The sequence below is a fragment of the Hypanus sabinus genome, chromosome 19, assembly GCF_030144855.1.
Source record: "Hypanus sabinus isolate sHypSab1 chromosome 19, sHypSab1.hap1, whole genome shotgun sequence".
Lineage (NCBI taxonomy): Eukaryota > Metazoa > Chordata > Chondrichthyes > Myliobatiformes > Dasyatidae > Hypanus > Hypanus sabinus.
In genome coordinates this window covers 39,482,504-39,505,662 of record NC_082724.1, presented here as the reverse complement: position 1 = coordinate 39,505,662, position 23,159 = coordinate 39,482,504, and the positions used below count along the sequence as shown (strand labels likewise).

General features: G+C 39.3%; 1 protein-coding gene across 13 annotated transcripts in view; it reads left to right on the top strand.

The window, feature by feature from the left end:
- The window catches only part of pdzrn3b (PDZ domain containing RING finger 3b), a 256,148-nt gene that overhangs the window by 142,585 nt on the left and 90,404 nt on the right, over positions 1–23,159 (top strand). For 2 of the 13 annotated variants that reach the window (XM_059944354.1, XM_059944353.1), the window contains exon 1: positions 18,538–18,618. The exons of the other annotated variants lie outside the window; for them this stretch is intronic. In XM_059944354.1, the coding sequence (XP_059800337.1) occupies positions 18,553–18,618 (66 nt within the window). In that variant the 5' untranslated portion in view covers positions 18,538–18,552. Of the gene's footprint in view, positions 1–18,537; positions 18,619–23,159 lie in introns of those variants that run through there. 13 annotated transcript variants of the gene reach the window in all.

Below are 23,159 nucleotides of genomic sequence, written 5' to 3'. Positions count from 1 at the left end.
GCAATCAATAAAAACATGACTTGGTGAGGCCTGAGCAAGCCTGCTTACGGAGAAAAGACCAAGAAATCTGTTAGTCATGCACACTTGAAGCAATTGGAATTCTTGTCAAACTTCAAAGTTCCAAGTAAATTTATTATCAAACATCATATAAGTCACCATATACAACCCTGAGATTCATTTTATTGCGGGCATTCACAGTAAATACAACACAATGGAATCAATAAAAGCCACACCCAGCAGGACAGACAAATTGCCGATGTGCAAAAGACAACAGCTGTGCAAGTACAAAAAAGAAAAAGTAAGTAAATAAATAAATAGATAGATAGGCAAAATATCAAGAACATGAGAAGAAGGTTGTGGGAACAGCTCAGTGATGGGTGAGTGAAGTTGAGTGAACTAATTACCTCTGGTTCAAGAGCCTGATAGTTGAGGGGTGGTAATTGTTCCAGTATGTGGTGGTGGAGGTCGTATAGCTCCTGTACCTCCTTCCTGATGGTAGCAGCAAGAAGAGAGCTTGACCTGGATGTTGGGTCATTGCTGATGGATGCTGCTTTCCTGCGACAGAGCTCAGTGGTGGAATGGTTTTACTCGTGATGTACTGGGCTGTATCCACTACTTTTTCTAGTCTTTTGCATTCAAAGGCATTGGCGTTTCCACTCCAGGTCATGATGCAAACCTCCACCGCACATCTATGGAAGGTTTTCAAAGTTTAAGATGACATGCCGAATCTTTGCAAACTTTCCAGAAACTAGAGACACTGCCATGGTTTCTTTATAATTGTACTTTTGTGTTGGATCCAGGGCAGATTCTTTTAAATGGTGACACCAAAGAATTTAAAGCTGCTGACTCTCACCACCTTTGATCCCCCTGAAGAGGACTGGCTCATGGACCTTTGGTTTCCTCCTCCTGTAGTCAATAATCAGTTCTTTGGTCTTTCTGACATTGAGAGGCTGTTGTTACCACTCTGGCACCACTCAGCCAGATTTTCAATCTCTCATGTAGTATATGCTGCTACGTCACCACCTTTGATTTGGCCAGTAGCAATGGTGTTGTCCACAAACCTAAACATAGCATTGGAACTGTGCTTAGCCTCATGGTCATAAGTACAAAGCGAGAAGACCAGAAGACTAAGCCTAGTGGTGACAAGTCTACTTATGGAAATTGTGGAGGAGATGTTGCCAGTCCAAATTGTCTGGGGTTGGCAAGGGAGAAAATGAAGGATCCAGTTGCACAAGGAGTTATGGAGGCCAAGGTCTTGATATTTATTGATTAGTTTCGAGGAGATGGTAATATTGAATGCCAAACTGTAGTCAATGAACATCATCCTGATGTATGCATTTCACTGGCCAGATGTTCCAGAATTGAGTACAGAGCTAATGAAATGGCATCTCCTGTTGAACTGTTGTGATGCTAGGCAAATTATAGTGGATCCAAGTTGTTTCTCAGGCAGGAGTTGATGTATTTCATGACTGTCCTCTCAAAGCATTTTATTACAGTGGATGTAAGTGCTATTGGATGATAGTCATTGTGGGAGATTGCCATGTTCTTCTTAAGCACCAGTATAATTGAAGCCTGCTTGAAGTAGGTGGGTACTTCAGACTGCTGAAGCAAGAGGTGAACGCTCTAGCCATTGATCCGTGTAGGTCTTCAGTAGTTGACCAGTTACCCTGTCTGGCTTGGATGTTTTCCACAGGCTCATCTGTGGCTGTGGGAGTTTGTGAAGGTGTCTCCAGGTTTTGACAGTCAACGTGAGCATAAAAAGGAATTGCATTCACCTGGGAGCAAAGCCTTGTTGCCAGCTATGTTGCTTGGTTTCATTTTGTAGGCAGTAATAACAATTAAACCCTACCACAGCTGTTGAGTGCCCTTCAGTGGTTCACGTTTGATCTGGAATTGCACTTAGCATGTGATGGTTTTCCAGATATTGTACCTGGACCTCTTGTATTTTACTTGACATTAATGCCACTGATCTGGCCCTCAACAGATTGCACATCTCCTGGTTCATACAAGGGCTTCTGGCTTGGGAGGACTCTGTATGATTTTAAGGGAATGCACTTGCTACGACTGTTTTTATAAAGTTCGTGACAACCATGGCATATTCATTCAGTTCCTCAAATGAGTTCTTGAATATGGCCCAGTCCATTTACTCAAAGCAATCCTGTAGCCACTCCTCTGCCTCATGTGACCACTTCTTTTGTTTCCTTACTTCTGGAGTCTTGCTCTTTAGCCTCTGCCTGTATGCAGATAGGAAGAGGACAGCCAAGTAATCACATTTCCTGGAATAGTTACAGCAAGGGAGGAGGTCATTTGGCGCATTAAATTATAACAGGCTCTAAGTAATGTCCCATTTCCCCTGCCCTCCCCCATAGCTCTACAAATTACTTCCTTTCCAGTACTTCACCCCAGCTGTCTTTTAAAAGCTACAATTGCACATGCCTCCACCACTGGACAGTGCATTCCAATCCATATTATATGGCCTGTACCATTAGTCTTTTCATATGCATTGCACATGGTTTCACACTATATGCAGTGGAAGAACAACCTGAAAAGAGAGAAATGTACTTTTTAGATAACTATATTTCATCTGTTCTCACAATGCACAGACAAACTAGGTGTTTTACCAGGGCAGCAAATTAAAAGTATACATTCATCACCAACCAGACCATGCTCAACATTGCTGAGCTTTCACATTTGATCCTCATAACTACACTAACAGTTTGAGGCCTCATATATATAATTGACCAATAACCTCAGTGTCCTGCAAAGCTGAGCTGTCTGCCCATGGTGACTGGGCAGATCTCAGGTGGAAAGATCTGAGGATTTACCTATGGACTACTATGATATTCTTCTCACGGTAGATTTGAAATTAAACTGTGATAACAATTAGCAATAAAATAATACCAACCCACATTTACCTGCCTTAAATTAATTAAAAACTAATATCATTTGATTTTTACAAAAAATTTTATCAGTCCAAATCAATGATAGAATCCACACAGAATCCTGCTATACGTGGTGGCCATAGAATGCTAAAGGATCAGGTTTGAACCATATCCAACTTCTCAGCTCAGCTCAAATTAGCTCCATCCGTGAACTCTATGTCAGGCCCAGCAGAATAGGTGTGTAAGTCAAGAATTTACTCACCTGGAAAAAGGACCTCAGCAAAAAGTGCACTTTGGTCCATTCCTTTTTCTTAAATCCACAAGTGACCCATGTTTTCACCATCTCTTCTGATCTTGCTCTCTCACTCAAAACCTGGGTTTGTAGTTTAGGAAGCTCTTTGAGGAAAAGGAGGCTGCAGGGAAGTACAGAAACCAGACAGTGAAACAAAAGCAGGGAAGGGAGCGATTGAAAGGGCAAGCGATGTAGGACTGAAGGTGCGCGTGTTGAGAATTTTTCTTTCGTCAGCTGCTGATGTATAGCTTAGGAGGCCTCCTTGTCAACAGGACTGCTACAACATGCACCCCATGTTGAGCAAGAACTTAACACAATACCCACAGCAGTGGAACAGATGGAAAACCAGTTGTCTGCACTGCTGTCTGCAATACCAGTGACAAGTCTACTGGTAATTGCTATTAAGCCAGCCACAGTAGTAACAATAATATTCTGTAGTACACTACTATGAAACTCCGTTACAAAACCATATGGTAATGTTATAAGTGCTTTAGACTTTAAAAATATGCTTGCATTTATAGAACAATATAATTAGGTCATCTGACTTCACAGTGAATTTGTTCCTGTTCAAAAACAGTTAATATTTAGGTGTAGCACAATAAGATCCCACCAATTCAAATGATGGAATGATTGGGCAATTGTTTTTCCCAGAATTAGTTGTAGGAAACTGACTACCCAGCCTTGCATTGATAGTCTGACATTTTGTTAAATAGTGTTGTACCTACTCTTTATTTCCACCTCAGCAATAAGATGGGGTTTCTTTTTAAGGTCCTGTCTGAAAGAAAACACTCCTAGAAATGTAGCACTCCTCAGCACTGACACAATACTTTGGATTATGTGCTGTTTTGGCAATAGTGTTACAACAAAACAAAACAAAGTTCACACATGTATTTCAAGTTCCAAGAAGCAATTATATAGTAGCTGCTGTTAAATCATTTAGACACAATCTCAGATTTCTACAAATCCACTGCTCACATCAATTATTGAGCTTTGTGAGATTACAGTCATGAAGGGTGTAGATTATGAAGGAACGCTGGCAATGTTGATCTGTAAACCATCCTGGGCAAAACATCTTGCTGGCTGCGACCAGTTTTTTCTAAAGGAAACTATTGGTATTCAGTTATTCCTGTGTAGGCCTGACTAACAAGGACCCACTGAGTCCAGGATGTGTCATTACAGTTGTTGACACATCTATTGCTCAGTTTTGACACAGAACTCCATCTGTGTGCATTGGTGAAGTATGATCATGCTGGGGCTCCCCACCTTACATCAGTCAGTCCTACACATAGTACCTCAGACCCCGTTCATTTCAGTAAAGGCCTCCACACTGGAAATAAAGATGAAGACAAGTTATATATTTTCTTAGCAACACACACAAAATGCTGGAGGAAATAAGCAGGTCAGGCAGATTACGTTTTGGGCCGAGACCCCTTTTCGGGGCTGGAAACGAAGGGGAAGATGCTAGAGTATAAAGGTGGGGGGAGGGGAAGGAGGATAGCTAGAAAGTGATGGGTAAAGCCAGGTGGGTGGGGAAGAAAAAGGGCTGACGAGGAAGGAATCTGATAGGAGAGCAGAGTGGACCATGGGAGAAAGGCAAGAAGGAGGGGTACTGAGGGAGATGATAGGCAGGTAAAAAGAGGTGAGAGGCCAGAGTGAGGAATAGAAGGGGAGGGAAAAATATTTATGGGAGGGAGAAATTGATGATTCTGCCATTAGGTTGGAGGCTACCCAGGTGAAATATGAGGTGTTGTTCCTCCACCCCTAAAAGTGGTCTCATTGTGGCACAAGAGGAGGCCATGGACCAACATATTGGACTGGAAATGGAAATAGGAATTAAAATAGTTTGCCACTGGGAATTTTCACTTTTGGCAGATGCTCATCAAAACGGTCGCTCAGTTTTTGTTGGGTCTCACCAATGTAGAGGAGGCTGCATTGGGAGCAGCAGATACGGTAGACTGCCCAACAGATTAGCAAGTGAAGTGTTGCCTCACCTGGAAAGACTGTTTAGGGGCCTGAATGGAGATGAGGGAGGAGGGGAGTGAGCAGGTGTAGCACTTTAATCGCTTGCAGAGATAAGTGCCAGAATGGAAGTAGTGGGAAGGGACAAGTGAACAAGGGAATACCTAGCTTCACCTATCACCTAGCTATCCTCTTCCCCTCCACTCACCTTTTTATTCTGGCGTCCTTCCCTTTCCAGTCCTGAAGAAGGATCTTGTCCCTAAATGTTTATTCTTTTCCATAGATGATCTGCCCTGCTGAGTTCCACTAGCATTTTGTGCGTGTCGCTTTGGATTTCCAGCATCTGCAGAACTTTTTATGCTACATATTTTCTTGTTTGATTTTTTAATGCTTGGATTGTTTACACACGTAAGGAATAATTATTTGAACTAATCCTAATGGCTTTAAAATCTCTCAGAAGAGCAAGCACATTTAAAACTGATTTAAAGTTTGATAGGAGGCAACACTCCACCCACCAATTTAGTTACCAGTCAAAAGCCATTAGGTAATGAGGCATCAGGATTATCCTGCCTGAGGCCTTCTTACACCCAAGCGCTTGTTGCACCGTAATGTGTCCTTCCCAGGTGCAGTGACTCACCTCTGTTCAGTGGTCCTATGGGCTGAAGGCGACATTTGGCTCGTGCAGGCGACCGGCTACACCATTATTCAGGCCATTACTTTGTACAACTGAATGGAGGTGCTGCATCAGTCAGCAGAGAACAGTTTAAATCTGAGGAGGGCCAGAGTTGACCATGTATCAAAAGGAGGACTTATGAATCACCTCACCACTTGACCAGACTTAAAAACTGAGGAAAACGCCCAAATAAGAGTAAATTACAAAAGAGCTTGGATTAATGCTGTGTTTTACATGTCCTCATGATGCCCCAAAAGTATTCTAATTTCAGAAAATGTTGGAAATACTCTGTCAGACTGATATTGTGGGAAGACAGAAGTTACAGACTTGAGCTGCCACTTATTTCCAGTATGTTCTTTTTTTTTTATTTTACATTTCCAGCATTTGCAATTATTTTGTTTTTCAGTAGTTTAATTTGAATTGGTTACTTTGAAGTGAAGTTACCATTGACATACAGTAAATGACCAGCTACTGTATACTTAATTCAAGATTCGAGATAGTTTAATGTCATTTCCAGTGGACAAGTGTAAAGGAGAACAAAATAATTGTTGCTCCGGATCTGATGCAGCGCAAAGAGAACACAATACTAAAAACACAATAACAGTAAATATATAAGATAACTTATTAATATAGATTGATTGCATTTCTGTAAAATGATGCTAAGCATAGGAGTGCCTGTACGTGAGGGCACTCTGACAGGAAGGGATAAAGAAGTGGTGGTGGATATGGAAGGGTGAGATAGTGAGTGGAGGTGTTACTGCTTATTGCTAACACTGATGTAATGGTAAACGTTGTCCAAAGCATCAGGAGAAATTCTCAGTACTTTGTATCTCAGGTCATGTGACTCTTTTTATACAAGAGGGACCTCTGCTTAATGTTCCATCTGAACAAGAGCATCTCTGACAGTTCATCCTTCCTCGGTATCATGTTGAAATGTCAACAAGATTGTGTACTCGAGTCTGAGTCACAGGCACAGATGTGTTAGCTTTTGATTTATTTGTGCTACTAGACTAGGCAGTAAATATAAATTTAGGAATCATAAAAGATCTATTGGAACAATTTAATATTCACATCACAAGCACTTCACTAAGTGTGTTGTTAAATTGATGAGGGTTTTATTTTGTAATGCAGAATAAGTGTCATCTTTTTAAAATTAAATCTGAGTAAACTTGTCCTTCTGGTTCGCAGCTTTGATTATCACAAAATATTCTTAACTGTAAAAATGTCCAGTAAAAACATTATGGATTCATGTCTACCCTACTTAAAATTCTTGACAAGAAATCTCTAGGAAACCTATTTCTTTGTTGGATCTTCACATTTATTTTTGCTGGTATATGCACCACTGTCTCTAATTACAGACTTTATGAGCAGAGCCCATTGTTTTGCTGTGTTAGCTCTATTATCTTTAGACTTCTATGATTTTCTTCAAGTCAGATTCAAGTTCAAGTTTATTGTCATTCAGCCAAATGGTACAACAGGACTAAGGTGCACAACACAGTACATACAACTCACACACAACACATAAAGAAGTATTACCACAAATAAATTAACCAATAATAACTTTCATTCCAGAAGATTGACGTTTAGCATACAATGCGTTTGGGACACAAGGTAAAAAGTAAAGAGTATAACATTACTGGCATTTCTTATGTGATGAGACCTGGGTGATGGTAGGGAGTTCAGTAGTCGCACAGCTAAGGGAAAGAAGCTGTTTCCCATCCTAACAGCCTTGTCATAATACTATGGTACCTCCTGTGTGATGGTATGGGTTCAAAGAGATTGTGGGGTGGCTGGAGAAATATTTGCAATGCTAAGCTCCCTGTGTACGCAGCGCTCTTGATAAATATCTCATGGGTAGAAGAGAGACACCAATGATCCTCTCAGCAGTCCTCACAATCCTTTGTAGGGCAGTTCCTGTACCAGATGGTGATGCAGCTGGTCAAGACACTCTCAGTGGTGCTCCTATAATTGGAGAGGGGCCACAGAAAGTCTCACTCGACTCAGTTTCTTCAGGAAGTGGAAACACTTGCTGTACTTACTTCACTGAGGAGGTGGTGTTGAGGGACCAGATGAGGTAATCTGTTGTGTACTCCCAGAAACTTGGTGCTCCTAACTCTTTCCATGGAGGAGCTGTTTATGTGCAGTGAGGAGTGGCCAGGCTGCAACTTTCTAAAGTCCGCAATCCTCTCTTTAGTCTTCTCCACATCGAGACTCAAGTTGTTGAGCTCACATCATTCTACAAGCCACTCTACCTCCTCGCTAATTGCTGTCTCACGGTCATTGCTGACGAGGCCGGCCGCTGTTCTGGCATCATCAAACTTGATGATTTGGCTTGAGCTGGATCTAGCAGTAGTCATGTGTCAGCACTGTGAGCAGCAGCAGGCTAAGCATGCAGCCCCGGGGGTGCTGGTGCTCAGCTAGATGGAGATTGAGACATTGCTGACAACACACACTGACCGGCCTTTCTGTCAAGAAATGCAAGGTGCATTTACAGAGAGAGGTGTTGAGACTCAACAAGGACGGTCAGCCACCAGCTTCTTAGGGCTGATCATATTAAGCACTGAGCTGAAGTCAACAAATGGTTCCCTGGTGCATATGGAGCCATTTTCCAGTTGGGACAGGGTGGAGTGGAGTGCAGAAGCTATGACATCATCAGTGCTCATTCTGCTGCTGCTGAATCAGATTTCTTGGAAAAATCTGTCGTCATGGAATTATTCTTCGGTGTGTTATTATTTTAGTAGAAAATACTGTAAGGTTCCACTCACACTATTGATCTGAACACGTGAGATGTTCCTTTAGTACCCAAATATCGTTGTGCTATTAAAGGAAACTGGTTCATGAAATCCCAGTGTTGTCCTTGAAATTCCTTCTGGGTCTTATGCAGGAGTATCAGTGGTGTGTGTTGCACCAGATTGTTTGTATTTTCCACCTTTTGCAAGAGCCATATTACTTTAGAATTAAACCAAGGTCCATATTCTCTGGCAAGTGGGCACTGACGGGAGTAATTTCCTGGCACTAGTTACATGATTTGCATGGTGATGGGAATATGTTAATCATTGCCAAAACTAATTTTTATCTATGCTGGCAAATATCTGTGAAAATACTTTCAATAATACCTTGAGGAAATCTGCAAATGCTGGAAATTCAAACAACAACACACACAAAATGCTGGAAAACGTTGCAGGCCAGGCAGCATCGATAGGGAGAAGCGCTGTCGACGTTTCAGGCCAAGACCCTTCGTCCTGACAGCGCTTCTCCCTATAGATGCTGCCTGGCCTGCTGTGTTCCACCAGCATTTTGTGTGTGTTGTTGTTTCAATAATACCTAGTAGCTTGCTGAAGGTCAGTTAGGGATGTCTATTATTGTTGCTGTTAATATTTGTAGATAACCAAATAAGTGGTTAAATAATGAAACACTCCTTCAATTCTGCCCTTAAAGCAGAAATGATTGGCAGAGTGGCCGATTCCTGTGCTTGAATGGATGGTTTGATATGAAATGTTAAGAGGATAGCAGCTTTGCAATACAGATGATGGGTGCCCGTTGTTCAAGCCTATCAGCAGAAATCTGGCCATTTTATTTAAGCTGAAACTCAGTGTACACTGTGGCTGTGTGTGGCCTGGGCAGCTGCTCTATTTTCTATCCTGGAGGAGATGAAAGTGCATCTGTTGTGGAACACAGTTTCAGTACTCCAAACTCTTTCATTTGAGTTCTGATGTGGAATGAAATCTGGACAATGTTTGTTATTTCTGGGAGTGGTCTAATGAAAGTTTTGAAGATTTTCTATTCATTCATAAAATGAGCTTGCTTACAAGTATAATTTAAAGTAATGAAATGTATCATTGAATTTAATTCACCATAAACAAAAATGAACAAATTTGACTTTAAGATATGATTTTCTGCCAGCAGACTTTATATAATTTAGCACAGAAGCAGAGAAAGCAAAGGAAAATAACCAGTACAGTTAACTACTAGTTTAGATCATTTTGCTTTTACTTCTGTTCACATTTTTATTAAACTTTATTTCTCAAAATAAAGACATAAGTTATAGAATAATGGAGCAGTGAAAGAACGGCAAGATTCCAAATGGTAAGCTAAGTTGGAATTTCAGTATATGCTATATCTACTAGATTATAACATTTATTGGGCTGTGGAGGGTTTATGAAGGAAGGAGATATTCATAAATTAACTGCCACATCTCGTAACATATCCATGAGACTGTAACAAGAGTAATAGTCCCCATGGAACTGAGGATGACCTGGCAGCCAGGGAAGAAAGCTTTTGAGAAGGTGTTCTGTTTTCCTTATTTTAAACTGATGTAAATTTTCGTCTAATTTACCGAAGTCCTATCCTATTGCTTTGAGCACTATCTTTTATCAGAATGTCTCCACTGTGCTATTCGAGTCATAATCCCTGCTCTGTTATTACAAATAGATTTACCTTTGTAATCTGATACAACAGAAGAAGGGGTTACCTGACTATCCTGCCCCAACTTACTTAACTTTTGTCAAGACATATGTGGAATTTCTGGACCACAGATTTTATTTTTGTATCCTATCATGTTTTATTACTAAATTCTAATTTTGCAATGCATTCAAGAACATAGAATCCTGTCCAAGTTTTACTACCCGGATGAATCTTTGGCAGAGTGCACTTCACTGAAACCAGTCGGAACTATTATGGGCAAGCTCCTTCAGATCTGTGCTCTGGTGGCAAAATTGGAAATTACTCACAATGGCTCAAATAGAATGAACTAGGCAATGGTTATAGTTACTTTTATGAACATACATGAAATGACTCACAGCTTAGGAAGGTGTTAGAGTCATACAGCACTATGGCACAGAAATTGACCCTTCAACTTGTGCAACTCATGGCAAACTGTTATTCTGCTGAGTCACATTAGGAACCACCTGAACCATAACCCACCATACCATCCTCTCCACACTTCTCTTAAGTGTTGCAATTGAACTCAAATCCATCACTTCTGATGGCACTTTACTCCATACTTGCACCACCCTCTGAGTGAAGAAGACCCCCCTCTTAGATTCCCCTTAAATGTTTCACCTTTCAACCTTAACCTATGACATGATCTGTAGTTCTAGTCTCACCCAAAATCAGTGAAAAAACCTTATCTATGCCTCTCATAATTTTGTATACCTCTATCAAATCTCCCCTAGACTCTTACATTCCAGGGACTGAAGTCATAAACTTTTCTACCTTTCCCTACAATTCAGATCCTCAAATCCCAGCAACATCCTTGTAAATATGTTCTGTACTCTTTCATTCTTATTGATATCTTTCTTGTAAGTAGATATTCAGAACTGCACACAATTCTAAAAATTTGACCTCACCAATACTTATACAACTTCAATATTAACTCAGCTCCTGTACTCTTTACTCTGATTTATGAAGACCAATGTGCCAAGAGCTCTCCTTACAATGTGTGATATCATTTTCAAGGAATTATGGATCTGTATTCCCAAAACCCTCTGCACTACCACACTCCTCAGTGCCCTATCATCTACTGTGTAATCCCACCCTAGATTGTTCTGCCAAAGGGCAACACCTCACACTTGTCTGTATTAAATTCTATCTGCCATTTTTAGTCCATTTTTTCAGCTGCTGCAGATCCTGCTGCAAGCTTTGATAACCTTCCTTGATGTCCACTATAACTCCAGTCTTGGAGACTTCTGCAAAGTTGCTGATCCAGTTTACCACATGATCATCCAGGTCAGTGATATAGAAGACAGACAACAATGGACCCAGCATTGATCCCTGTGACACACCACTAGTCACAGGCCTGTAGACAGAGAGGCAGCCATCTATTACCACCCTCTGTCTTCTCCAGGTAGGCCAGTATTAAATCCAATTTACTGCTTTATCACGAATACCAAGAGAGTGAATCAGCCTCCCATGCACAATTTGTCAAAGGTTTTGCTAAAGCCCATCTCGACAAATTCCACTGCCTTTCCTTCACCATCTTTCCTAGTAATCTCCTTGGAAAAACTCCAGAAGGGTGGTTAGACATGACCTACCACATATAAAGCCATGTTAACAATCTCTAATCAGGCTCTGTCTATCCAAATGAGGTTGCATGAAGTTTTTTTGACCAAGGTATTCAATGATCTGGGTCCTCTTTATGGAATTTATATTTTTATTGGTTATTTAAATTTTGCTCTATTAATGAGCAAGGAATGCATATGGTTTCATATAGTATTTAACATCAGTTTCCTTAATGACGCTTAATGATAAATCATAAACATTAATCATCCTCTGCTTCATTATTTTAAACTTAAATTCACAATGAAAATATTCTTGCCATTAAAACCCTTGTATAATTGCAGTATGGCTTAAAATGATTTAGAATGTGTAGTTTACTTTGAAAGAATGGATAAATTGTCCAACGTTACGTCAAATGGTGGTTGGTTCCTATACAGTTATCGTCAGTAATCAGACAGAGTTTGTCTTTGATGTGAAGGTAATAGACAAATTCCAGTGACTATGAGCACAATGCAAATATTTTTGAAAGAGTTGCTGGTAATTGTGTCAGATGGCTGGCCAAGTGTTTTGGCTGGCTCAAGGAAATTACAGTGGGTGTTTCTGTGATGTGATGTAAAAAGGCTGAAAGATCTGTGCAAGTGCTGCACTAATTAGTCATGGTTGTTAATTGGTATTTCTACTGGATGCCTTTATTGGCAGCAAGTGCTTCCATCACTAGTGACGTGGGTGTAAGGATGGAAACTTGAAACACCCGTCACACCCTGTCATTCAATGACTATCAGTATATTATGAAATCCTAGTCTCAGGCAGCCTTCCCACGTTTCTGATGTACGGCTTTTGCAAAATAAATATCCTTGCTCAATGTCATTGAAGAATGCTGATGCATTCTTTTCTCTGTATACTGTTGATTTGGCTTTAATCCAGGCAATTTCATAAAATTAAAGGCAAGAGATGAGATTATTAGGTCCCCTGAGTGCGTACTAATGAGCATCATCAATGCCCGCCTCTCTTATACAAAGCAATAGTCTTTTATAGGATTTACAATGCAGGCGTGACAATAGAACAGCATGTAAATTGCTCCTCATCAACTGACACACTTACTCTTTGACATACAGACATTGCACATTATGAAATGCCAAATAATGGCATCATTGTAATTTAGCAAGAAAGGTAGGAGCAGACTCCTTGACGTGCATGACATGCACATAGGGGAGAAAAGTGATTTTTTTTTAGCAATACCACAATATTTTGTTTTTGAAAGCCAGGTTAGATATTGATTTATGACAATGTTCAAGAAGAGTAAGTGTCACCTTCAATTCAAGAATGAACATTTTCTTCACAAGTATGTAATTGGTACGCTTTGCAAGTTTGTGGTGTCAAAATCAAATTTATATAGTGGAACAATAGACGGGACATGTCATTCTGCTGGTTCTTCCTAAAAACAATTAAGAGGTTTGGAAGCTTTTAATCCGATCTAATCTATCAAACTTCCTCTCCACTAACTCTCTGGTTCTCTGCCTCCTTTGACCATGTTTCTGAACCCATTCCTAGCAGATATGGTTTAGGACATTCCCTCTCTCAGACCATCCTAAAACCTTCTAATTGACTAGGCCATGTCTCCTATTCCTATATTTCCATGTGCATGTGATAAATAATAAGTCTGAATCTATATTCTTCAGTCAGTGAAAAGTAAACTACAGATGCTGGATATTTATTTATTATTTGATTTAGAAACACAGCATGGTAACCATTCCTTCTTGCCCAAGGGACCCACATCGTCCAATTATACCCATGTGACCAATTCACCTACTAATTCGTACACCAGAGCACCCAGAGGAAATCCATACAGTCACAAGAAGAGTGTACGACTCCTTACAAACAGCGACAGGTCAAAGCCAGGTCGCTGGCACTGTACACTAACTGCTATGCTACTGTGCCACTGAAAAAAAAAGGAACTGTTGGAAATGCTAATCAGGCAGCATCTGTGGGAAAGGAGACCCTGCGACCACACTAAATGTTCCAGCACCTCTCTCATCACCATTCAGGGCCCTAAGCAGTTCTTCCAGGTGAGGTAGTCCTTCACTTGTGAATCCATTGGTGTCTTTTAATGTATCAAGTGCTCTTGTGACCTTCTCTATGTCAGTGAGCTCGACGCAGATTGCGGGATCGCTTCAATGTTCAAATTAAATTATTATCGAAGTGCATATATGTCAGCAAGTACAAAGGTAATCTCAGTAAATACAATATAATCAATGAAAAACCAGTCCCAACAAGGTGGATAACAAACGCTGTGCATAAAAGAACAACAAACTGCAAATACAAAAAGAAGAGGAGAAAGGTCAGCAATCAATAATGAGAACATAAACTGAAGAGTCCTTGAAAGTGAGTCAATTTCTTAGGGAGCAGTTCAGTGATGGGCAAGTGAAGTTTGTCCCACTGGTTCAAGAGCTTGATACTTGAGAGGTAATAACTGTTCCTGAACCTGGTGGTGTAGTTCTTAAGCTCCTGTACCTTCTTCCCGATGGCAGCAGTGAGAAGGGAGCCTGGCCTAGATGGTAGGGGTCCTTGATGATGGTTACTGCTTTCTTGTGGCAGCACTTCGAGTACTTTACCCATGATGGACTGGGCCATATCCACTACTTTTTGCAGGCTTTTTTGTACAAGGGCATTGGTGTTTCCATACCAGACTGTGATATAACCAGTCAATATCCTCTCTACCACACATCTATTGAAGTTTGTCAAAGTTTTAGATGCTATGCCAAATCTAAGCAAACCTCTAAGAAAGTAGAGGTGCTGCATCACTTTCTTCATAATGGCACATGTGTTTGGCCCAGGACAAATCCTCTGGGGAAAAAAAACAACACTGAGGAACTTAACGTTGCAGACCCTGTCCACATCTGATCCCCGATGAGGACTGGCTCATGGACCTTTGGTTTCCTCCTCCTGAAGTCAATAATTGTCTCCTTGATTTTGTTGACGTTGAGAGGTTGTTGTTGAGGCACAACTCGGCTAGATTTTCAATCTTACTCCTGTATGCTGATTCATCACCACCCTTGATTCAGCAAACAATAGTGGTGTCATCAGCAAACATAGATATGACACTGGAGCTGTGCTTAGCCTCACAGTCATAAGTATAAAGTGAGTTTAGCATCGCTGAGGTATCTTTACTCTATCTGCCATAGCAACTAGGATTTCCCAGTGTCCGGCCATTTTAATTCTAATTCCAGTTTACACTTCCACTCCTGAAATGTTTGTCCACAGCCTCCTCTACTGCCAAGATGAGGCTTGCAACACACACAAAATGCTGGAAGAACTCAGCAGGCCAGGGATCATTTATGGAAAAATGTACAGTTGACAATTCAGTAGGATTTGGCAGTCCTGTCAAAGGGTCTTGGCTCAAAATCTTGACTGTAGCTTTTCCCACAGTTGCTGCCTGGCCTGCTGAGTTCCTTCAGAATTTTGTGTGTGTTGTTTGGATTTTCAGCATCTGCAGATTTTCTCTTCTTTGTAAGATGAGGCTTGACACAGTTCAGAGGAAGAGCATTTCATTTATCACCTTGGTAATCTCCAACCTGATGGCATGAATGTTGATTCTCTAACTTCTGGTAACCATTCCCCTTTGTCCCCTTTTATTTAATCCCACTGCCCCCATTGCCCTTCTCTTTCTCCCATCTTCTCAATCTAGCCATCAACCACTCATCCCTTCCTTCAGCTCCCCTCTTCACCTCTTTCCCTTTATGCTGTAGTCCATTATCTTCTTCAGGCTTTTGTCACTTCCACACATCAGTTTCCATTTTTTATGTCATCCCCACCTCACCCCCCCCCCCCCAAACACCACGCCACTTTCCTGCCTATTACCCTTTTTACCGAGATCCCCCTATTAACTGCCAGCTCTTCTTCCACCCCTTCCTCTCACCTTTCTCTACTGGCTATCTACCCTCTTTCAAGTCCTGATGAAGGGTCTCAACCTGAAATATCGACTGTCCATTTTCCTCCATAGATTCTGCCTGAGCCACTGAGTTCCCTCATCACTCTGTGTATTGCAGCAGACCTTTTCTCGCATCACTTTGACCTGAAATAAACTTATAGAACACTATAGCACAGAAATAGACCATTTGGCCCATTTAGTCTGTGCCAAAACATTAATCTGCCTAATCCCAACCACTTACACAAAGATGTTAACCCTCCATACCCCTCCCATCCATATACCTATCCAAATTTCTCTTAAGTGCTGAAATCAAGCCCACATCTCCCACTTGTGCTAGTAGTTCGTTTCACATTCTCACCACCATCTGAGTGAAGAAGTTTTCTCTCAAGTTCTCCTGAAATATTTCAATTTTCACCCTTAATCCATGGCCTCTAGTTGGAGGCTCACCCAACTTCAGTGGAAAACGTCTACTTGCATTTTCCCTATCAATGCCCTCATAACTTTGTATACCTCTATCAAATTCTCTCAACCTTCTACATTCTAGGGAATAAAGTCCAAACTTCCTCAACCTTTCCTTATAACTCAGGTCCTCAGGTCTCAGCAACATCCTTGTAAGTTTTCTTTGCTCTTCTTTCAATCTTATTTGAATTCCTTCCTGCACATAGGTAACAAAAACTGACCACAATACTCCAAGTTGGGCCTCACCAACTTCTTATGCAATTTCAACATAGCATCCAACTCCTGTACTCAATACATTGCTTTATGAAGGCCAATGGGCCAAAAACTTTCTTTATGACCCTATCTACCTGTGATGCCATCTTCAAGGAATTATGGATCGATATTCCCAGATCCCTCTGTTCTGTCACACGCCTTAGTGCCAAACCACTCACCGTGTAAGACCTAAGCTGGCTGAATCTTCCAAAGTGCAACACCTCACACTTGTCTGTATTAAATTCCATTTGCCATTTTTCAGCCTATTTTTTCCAGCTGATCTAGATCCCGCTGCAACTTTAATGATCTTCCTCACGGCCACATGATGGCAGTGGGAAAGAAGCTGTAGCCGAACTTTGAGGTGTGGATCTTCAGGCTCCTGTATGTCAAGTTCCTGATGGGAGAAATGAGAGGAGAGCATGGTGCAGATGGTAGGAGTCCTTAATGAGGTGTACTTGAAAGTAATGCCTCCAAACATGTACTAGCTTACCATGGGTGATAATCTGTGCTCTCATGAAGACTAGGCTGTACCTGTGCAATTGGCTCCCAAATGAATCAGTGCATTAGGAAATACATGGTAAAATTGGAAATACAGAACAGTATTTTTCGCATTCATGAGATCTTGTGGATTAAATGTGACACTCATACAGTACTGCAATATCAGTTATGTGAACTATTGTTTTCAACACGTCATTCCTGCTTGCTATTTTTTTCATAAAAGCATTATCTCCCTGATGAACTATCAATAACTTCAAAAGACTGGAAGTAGAGTAAATACTGAAAGGCTTTTATTAGCAGTAAAATGGAGCACGTCCATGCTGGATGACTGTGGGAGAAGCAGAGACACAATCACCTTTATACCGGGGTCTGTGGGAGGAGCCACAGGAGCAGTCAGCAGAGGGGCATGTCCAGACAGATATGCATGGTTTACCACACTCTCCCTGGCTAAAGACAAATTAGAATGTTTTCTTCCTTCTAAAGCTTGTTAGACTAGTGGATGTCACAAAACTCTAAACCTACAAGTTACAGTATCTGAACACTGTTCAGTTTAGTAAGTTCACTGCTATATCCATTGATAAGTATTCACAATGGATACTTGTGAATAGGCTAAGTAACAAGATATGTGCCAATTAATGCAAAAGAATTATTAGAATAAGCTGATGGTTTTGTTTATATTTAATCCTTTTCCAAAATGAAATCTAGTGAGCTTTGAACAAAAAGGTTAATTAGGATTGTAATTCTATGTAGAATAATTCCACTAAGTTAGATTTTGAGGCACAGACTGATGTATTGGCATTTCATAATGTGCACTTATGCAGTGGAGGTCTCCTCAGTTTGAGGAATCCTAAGATTTTCATGGTCTGGAGACCCTCACTTATCTCTGGTCAGGAAAACTATGATGCAAGACATTAAGATACAAGCACGAATTGCTGTAGTAAAAACAGTTCCTACAATATTTCACAAGTTATTTATGTAAAAACAAAATTGTTCAGTATGCAAAACAACTATGTTTTTTATGATATGGAAGTCAAATACCCCTTGTAATTAACACTCAGTTACAAATATGCTTTCGGATAAATTGCCTTTCTTAATTGTGTACAGATGAAGCATAATAAAGTCAGTCATAATAAAGAATGCAAGTGAGGAGCCTATCATTTCTTTGTAACAGCCGGTGAAAGCTTGACTTCAAACATAAGAGGTGTTAATATTTGTCATGATATTTTGCCAAAATAGAACAGTTGATTCTTAATTAGGGAAATTTCATCTATCATAGTCAACAATTATGACCTCCTGTATCATGACTTGTCATGAATAATCAATGAGGGCTGATTAATATGCATGAGCAGCGGTCTATATAGTGTGCGCTGAAGCACGATTCAGCAGCTTGACTAAAGCAGAGGAGGAAGCGTTAGAGAGAGCAACTGAGAGAGTGAGAGAAAGGGGCAGTTGCTTTCTGTGACCTGGGCTATCTCTGCTACCAGTGTAATTTGTCTCAGCTGACGTGATTCACCTAGGTTACTTGAAGTGACATCCACATGAATGACAGTTAACTGAACCATTTTAAGAAAAAGGACTGGACGAGGAAGGCTTTCTCACAAATTTTTCCAACATGGGATGCAATTTGTGCTCTCTGCAGAAAAAAGAACAGTACAAACTGCTATACGAAGTTTGCCAGGTAATCTTGGTTCTTTTGCTTTGCATGTATTATTGAAATTTAAACTAGGAAGTCTGTTTGATCCTATTTAAACTAATAAGTTTGTAAACATGATGCAAGCAGGATTTTCAGACATTTTTTACATTCTTTACTGTTCAGTTGAAGTAACTGCCTTTCTTTGTTATTATCTGTGACCATAACAAGAAATGTGATCATTCAGTCGTCTGAATATTGTAGAATGAGATTTTAGTTGGGATTTTATCATTGTGTGGAATTTGTGATATCATCAATGCATTTTATGCAGAGTGCTAAATATGCCTCTGACATTTATAGTTTCTACATATTTTGAGGTTCCATATCTCAATGTTTGTGGTTGGGAGTCTGAAGTTTGTCATCAGCAAGTATGTTAAGCATATTAGTAGTGTAATTACTTATGCCACAAGAATAAGAGGAAGTCCCAAATGAATAATAAAATCTGGATTAACTCTTTCATAGGCATATCATAATGCTTTTAATTTTGAAGTCCGTGTGTGTGTGTATATGTGTGTGCATTTCATAACAGATTAACTCGTAGTTGTTTCCAGTTGTTTCCAATATGAAATGGTTTGTCTCTGTTGCTCTGCAAATGCTTACACATCGGCACAATATGTGTGTACTGCCTCTAACCAATTCTAATGTCTGTTTTACAGCAGTAGGTGGCACTGTAACTCAAGCAGGCGGGTGACAATAGCACTTAATGTTTAAAGCATTGCATTGTCTGAATAAAGGCTTTCAAGCTATTTAAAATATTACAAAGGTATTTAAGTGTGTTCTCTTCTGAATTTTCTGTTTTCAGAAACAAGGTTTTATAGCCAAATTTACTTAATGATGTAAATATTTGAATTGAATGCCGCTGAGAATATAATATTCTGTATCTGTGCATTTGATTTTAGAATTAAAACTATTACACATTTCCTGCTTTTTATTGTATCAAGATATAAAAAGGTGACATTCAGGATAAATGCAAGTATCTAAACACCAGATCATCTCCAGTCAATCTTCTACTCATTGTTCAAAGAATATAGTCAAATAATAGCTGCTCCAAGGATACAAAGCACGTGGTAGTGAAGTGCAATGTTAAAGTGGAGATGACAACAGTTGCCATAAATACTTTGAATATTGAGATTCAGGAGGCAGACCCAGTCTCCTCTTCTTCTATTGTTGGTTAGCTGCTGCAACTTTTCCCAGCTGGCATTAGATTCTTTCCTCTCTGTTTTACCACAGTCTTAATATGGACAAGATAAAGTCAATTTAAAAATTTGTGCTCCAGTAGTTGATTTTGGAGAAATAAGTTATTTTGTTGAGCATGTTAAAATCATCCCAACTAATTATCTTGTTCATAAGTTAGGTACTTTCCCAAAGCTTTGGCATTGGCCAAGTTTCCATGACGAATGGTGACATGGATAAGACTTTGGTGTTGATGTGTTATGAATTTGTAAGACTATATTGTATATTTTCAGGTTTGTTCCTTCACTAATGGCTATTCAGCTCACAGGCTGATTGTATTGACTTCTATATCAATAACATTTTTTCAAACAATCCTATATTTCTATTGACTATTTTTAAGCCAACATGCTACTTTATCCCACCTGGAAGTGCCTAATCAAAGAAAACTAATAATATTTAAAAATGTTGGCACAGTTTAAGCCTTTGGCAATGAAAACCATTTACTAGATTAATGGAAGTTGTTGGTAGTTTCACACTACAATATTGCAAAGTGTCAGTCATCATGTAATTCTGTTTCTAAATTCGTCCTCCCTGTCATACATTCCCTTATCTGCACTTTTGGTTATCCTATTCAGCAGTCTGATGTCAAATACTGTTCTTGAGGGGAGCAATAAAGTTGCTTCCACCATGCAACACGATGTATGTTTCTTTTTGGTATTTTGTTACGGTACCTTCATCCCTGCAGACACTTCCCCACCCCAACCACTAGTTCATGAGATGACTATGTTTAATCACATTTTGTTATTTGCCACTTTTGCAAATACATTTAATAACTTTTTGCATCTTGTTGCTGTCACTATCTTTTCATTTTCCTGGTGGCTTATGATCTAATTGACATTTCCAAAGTTCAAATTGTCTGAATTTTAGCTCACACATTTTCATTGTCATATACAGAATTATGGTCATTCAATTTGGAACTTCCTAAAGGAGTTGCTTCACAATTAAACTTTGCAGTCATTCTGAAATCAGTGTCAAATATGCTGATGTATATTGTGTAAATTTTTGTTTGTCCTTTGCTCGAGTGAATAAATCCTTATTATTTTATCAGGTTTTAGAATAGTTTTAGGACTGTGGATGTTTTCTTTACTTGAAACTTTTTGTGCTTCTGGGAGTTGATTTTCCCTCTAATGATCGCTTTTTTTTTGTATTTGCTTCTGAAATTCTGAATCCTTTCCAGTTTTTCCATTTCTTTATTATGTTCTGCATGACTTGCAATGTGCATTCTTTTTAAAGTTAATCAGTCCTTATTACTGGATTTTGTGTCATGGTTATTCAGGGGTCCTCATGTTCTAAAGTTTTTCTGCAAAGTTACTGCAGTATTTCAGATTCAAGAGTGAGAGAATAGATCTAACATCTTGCTCAAAAGGAGCCAGCATAAACTTGATGACTGAATGGTCTCCTTATCTCCCAAAGTATATTATCATTCTGTTTAATTTCCAAGCACTAACATTGAAAGTACTAAACAATAATTACTTAAGTTTGAATTCTACATCTATATAACAATACTTACTGTTAGATTAATAGTTTGATGAGAAGTACAAATGTATAAATTACAATTACTGTTAATTTCATTTTCCAGTGCAAACTGAAATTGTGCATTAGGTAATCTGTCTAAGAGCCTGAAAAATGAGCTGGCAAAGATAATTCACAATTTTCGAATACCTATTTATTTAACATTTCTATTCCATCCTGAAGCTATTGTGTTGCAATGACACCAATGTTTGTAACATTCTTCATATCACATCTGGGGAATTGATGGCATGATTTAAATATTCAAAATGTCCCCTGAATGCCCTTGATTGCAGTGAGTTTTCAAGTAATTCTCTGACAGATGCCTATCCTATCTTTTACATTATAAATTAAATGTACCTTGCATTTGTTAGCCTCCATGTGTTCTGTATTTTGTTCATTCAATATAATGGATGTGCTTTGTCACAGAGAAATGTTCATGGTTTGATGAATACAATTTTGAATCTAGCACGACTGAGGGGAATTAGAAAGAAGCTCATTAGAACAACTGACCTGTTTTTTTTTTCCCTATGAGTTCCCTGCTGATTCTAGTGGTTGGACAATGTGGAAAATTAAATAGCTGGCACTGATGCCATTTTACATTATGGGTGGATAGAATATTGGATTACTTCCAGTAGGAACATCATTCTGAATGACCACATGTGGGAAAATAACCTCAACGTACTTAAGATGACCTCACTGTACTGCTGACATTGCTTTCAATTCCTCGGGTCATATTGAACTTGCATATCTTGCATTCAGCCAATGAAATCCATATTTTGCATGAAGGAAGTGAGTATTGAAGGCCTTTTACATCCAGTTTCAGTAGCAGCAATCATTGTTAAATGGAAGTACATTGATGGATAGCTGGATGATATAGTGCATTAGAATTAATCAATACTGCTTAAAAATATATCTTTTGTGCTTAACTGTTGTATTTCTCAGATGCTGTTGCACTATTCTTAAATAACTGTGCTTACTCAGATCTATCACTTCAAGAGGATACCTAGCATTGTGGGCAACTGTTTTCTGCCAAAATATCCTTCACAGGTACATAAAGGAAAATAGTTTTAGCAGTGAGTAAAACTTGAGTGTTTTGTATTCGTTTGATGTACAGTTACAGTATGGAAATTTGTTGAAAACACTAGCAGGTAAAACGTACTTAGTTACAGTGACCTGGAATACCTTCTGGCTTGTATGTGTCTATTACAAGTGTTATCTGTTTACCTAAAGAAGTATAGCTGTTTTACCAGTATGTACAGCAGTAAAGGGAGATGTGAATACCGCACAGAAGCTCGCAATGTAGGTTGATCTTTTGATGAAAGGGAAATACTTATGTGTAGAAATTAGTTAACAAAGCTTTTATGTAAAATTTTAAATATGAAGCTCTTGATAGTCAAAAATATTGACATGCACTTAATTTAAATCATGCTTATAATGATCGATCAATCACATAGATTTTGATAGTAACCTCAAATTCTGAATGGTTGGATGTTGGATAAGTTGGACATCTTCATACCCCTCATTGTTGAACAGTGTCATGGAATACTCCAGTCACTGAACAAACCTCAGTTAAGTTGTTTTTATGTAAAATAAAATATAAAGTTTAGTCATCATTCTTTATTTCTTAAAAATGGATCAAATTACTATAATCCAAATTTGGCACTGACAGAATAATTGATTAAAACAGCAGTACTCAATGCTTTTCCTTAGCTGAAACCTCGATTATAACCAATATATAAAACAATGCTGCATTGCTAGGTATTTTTCTTTGAAATGACCTCTCA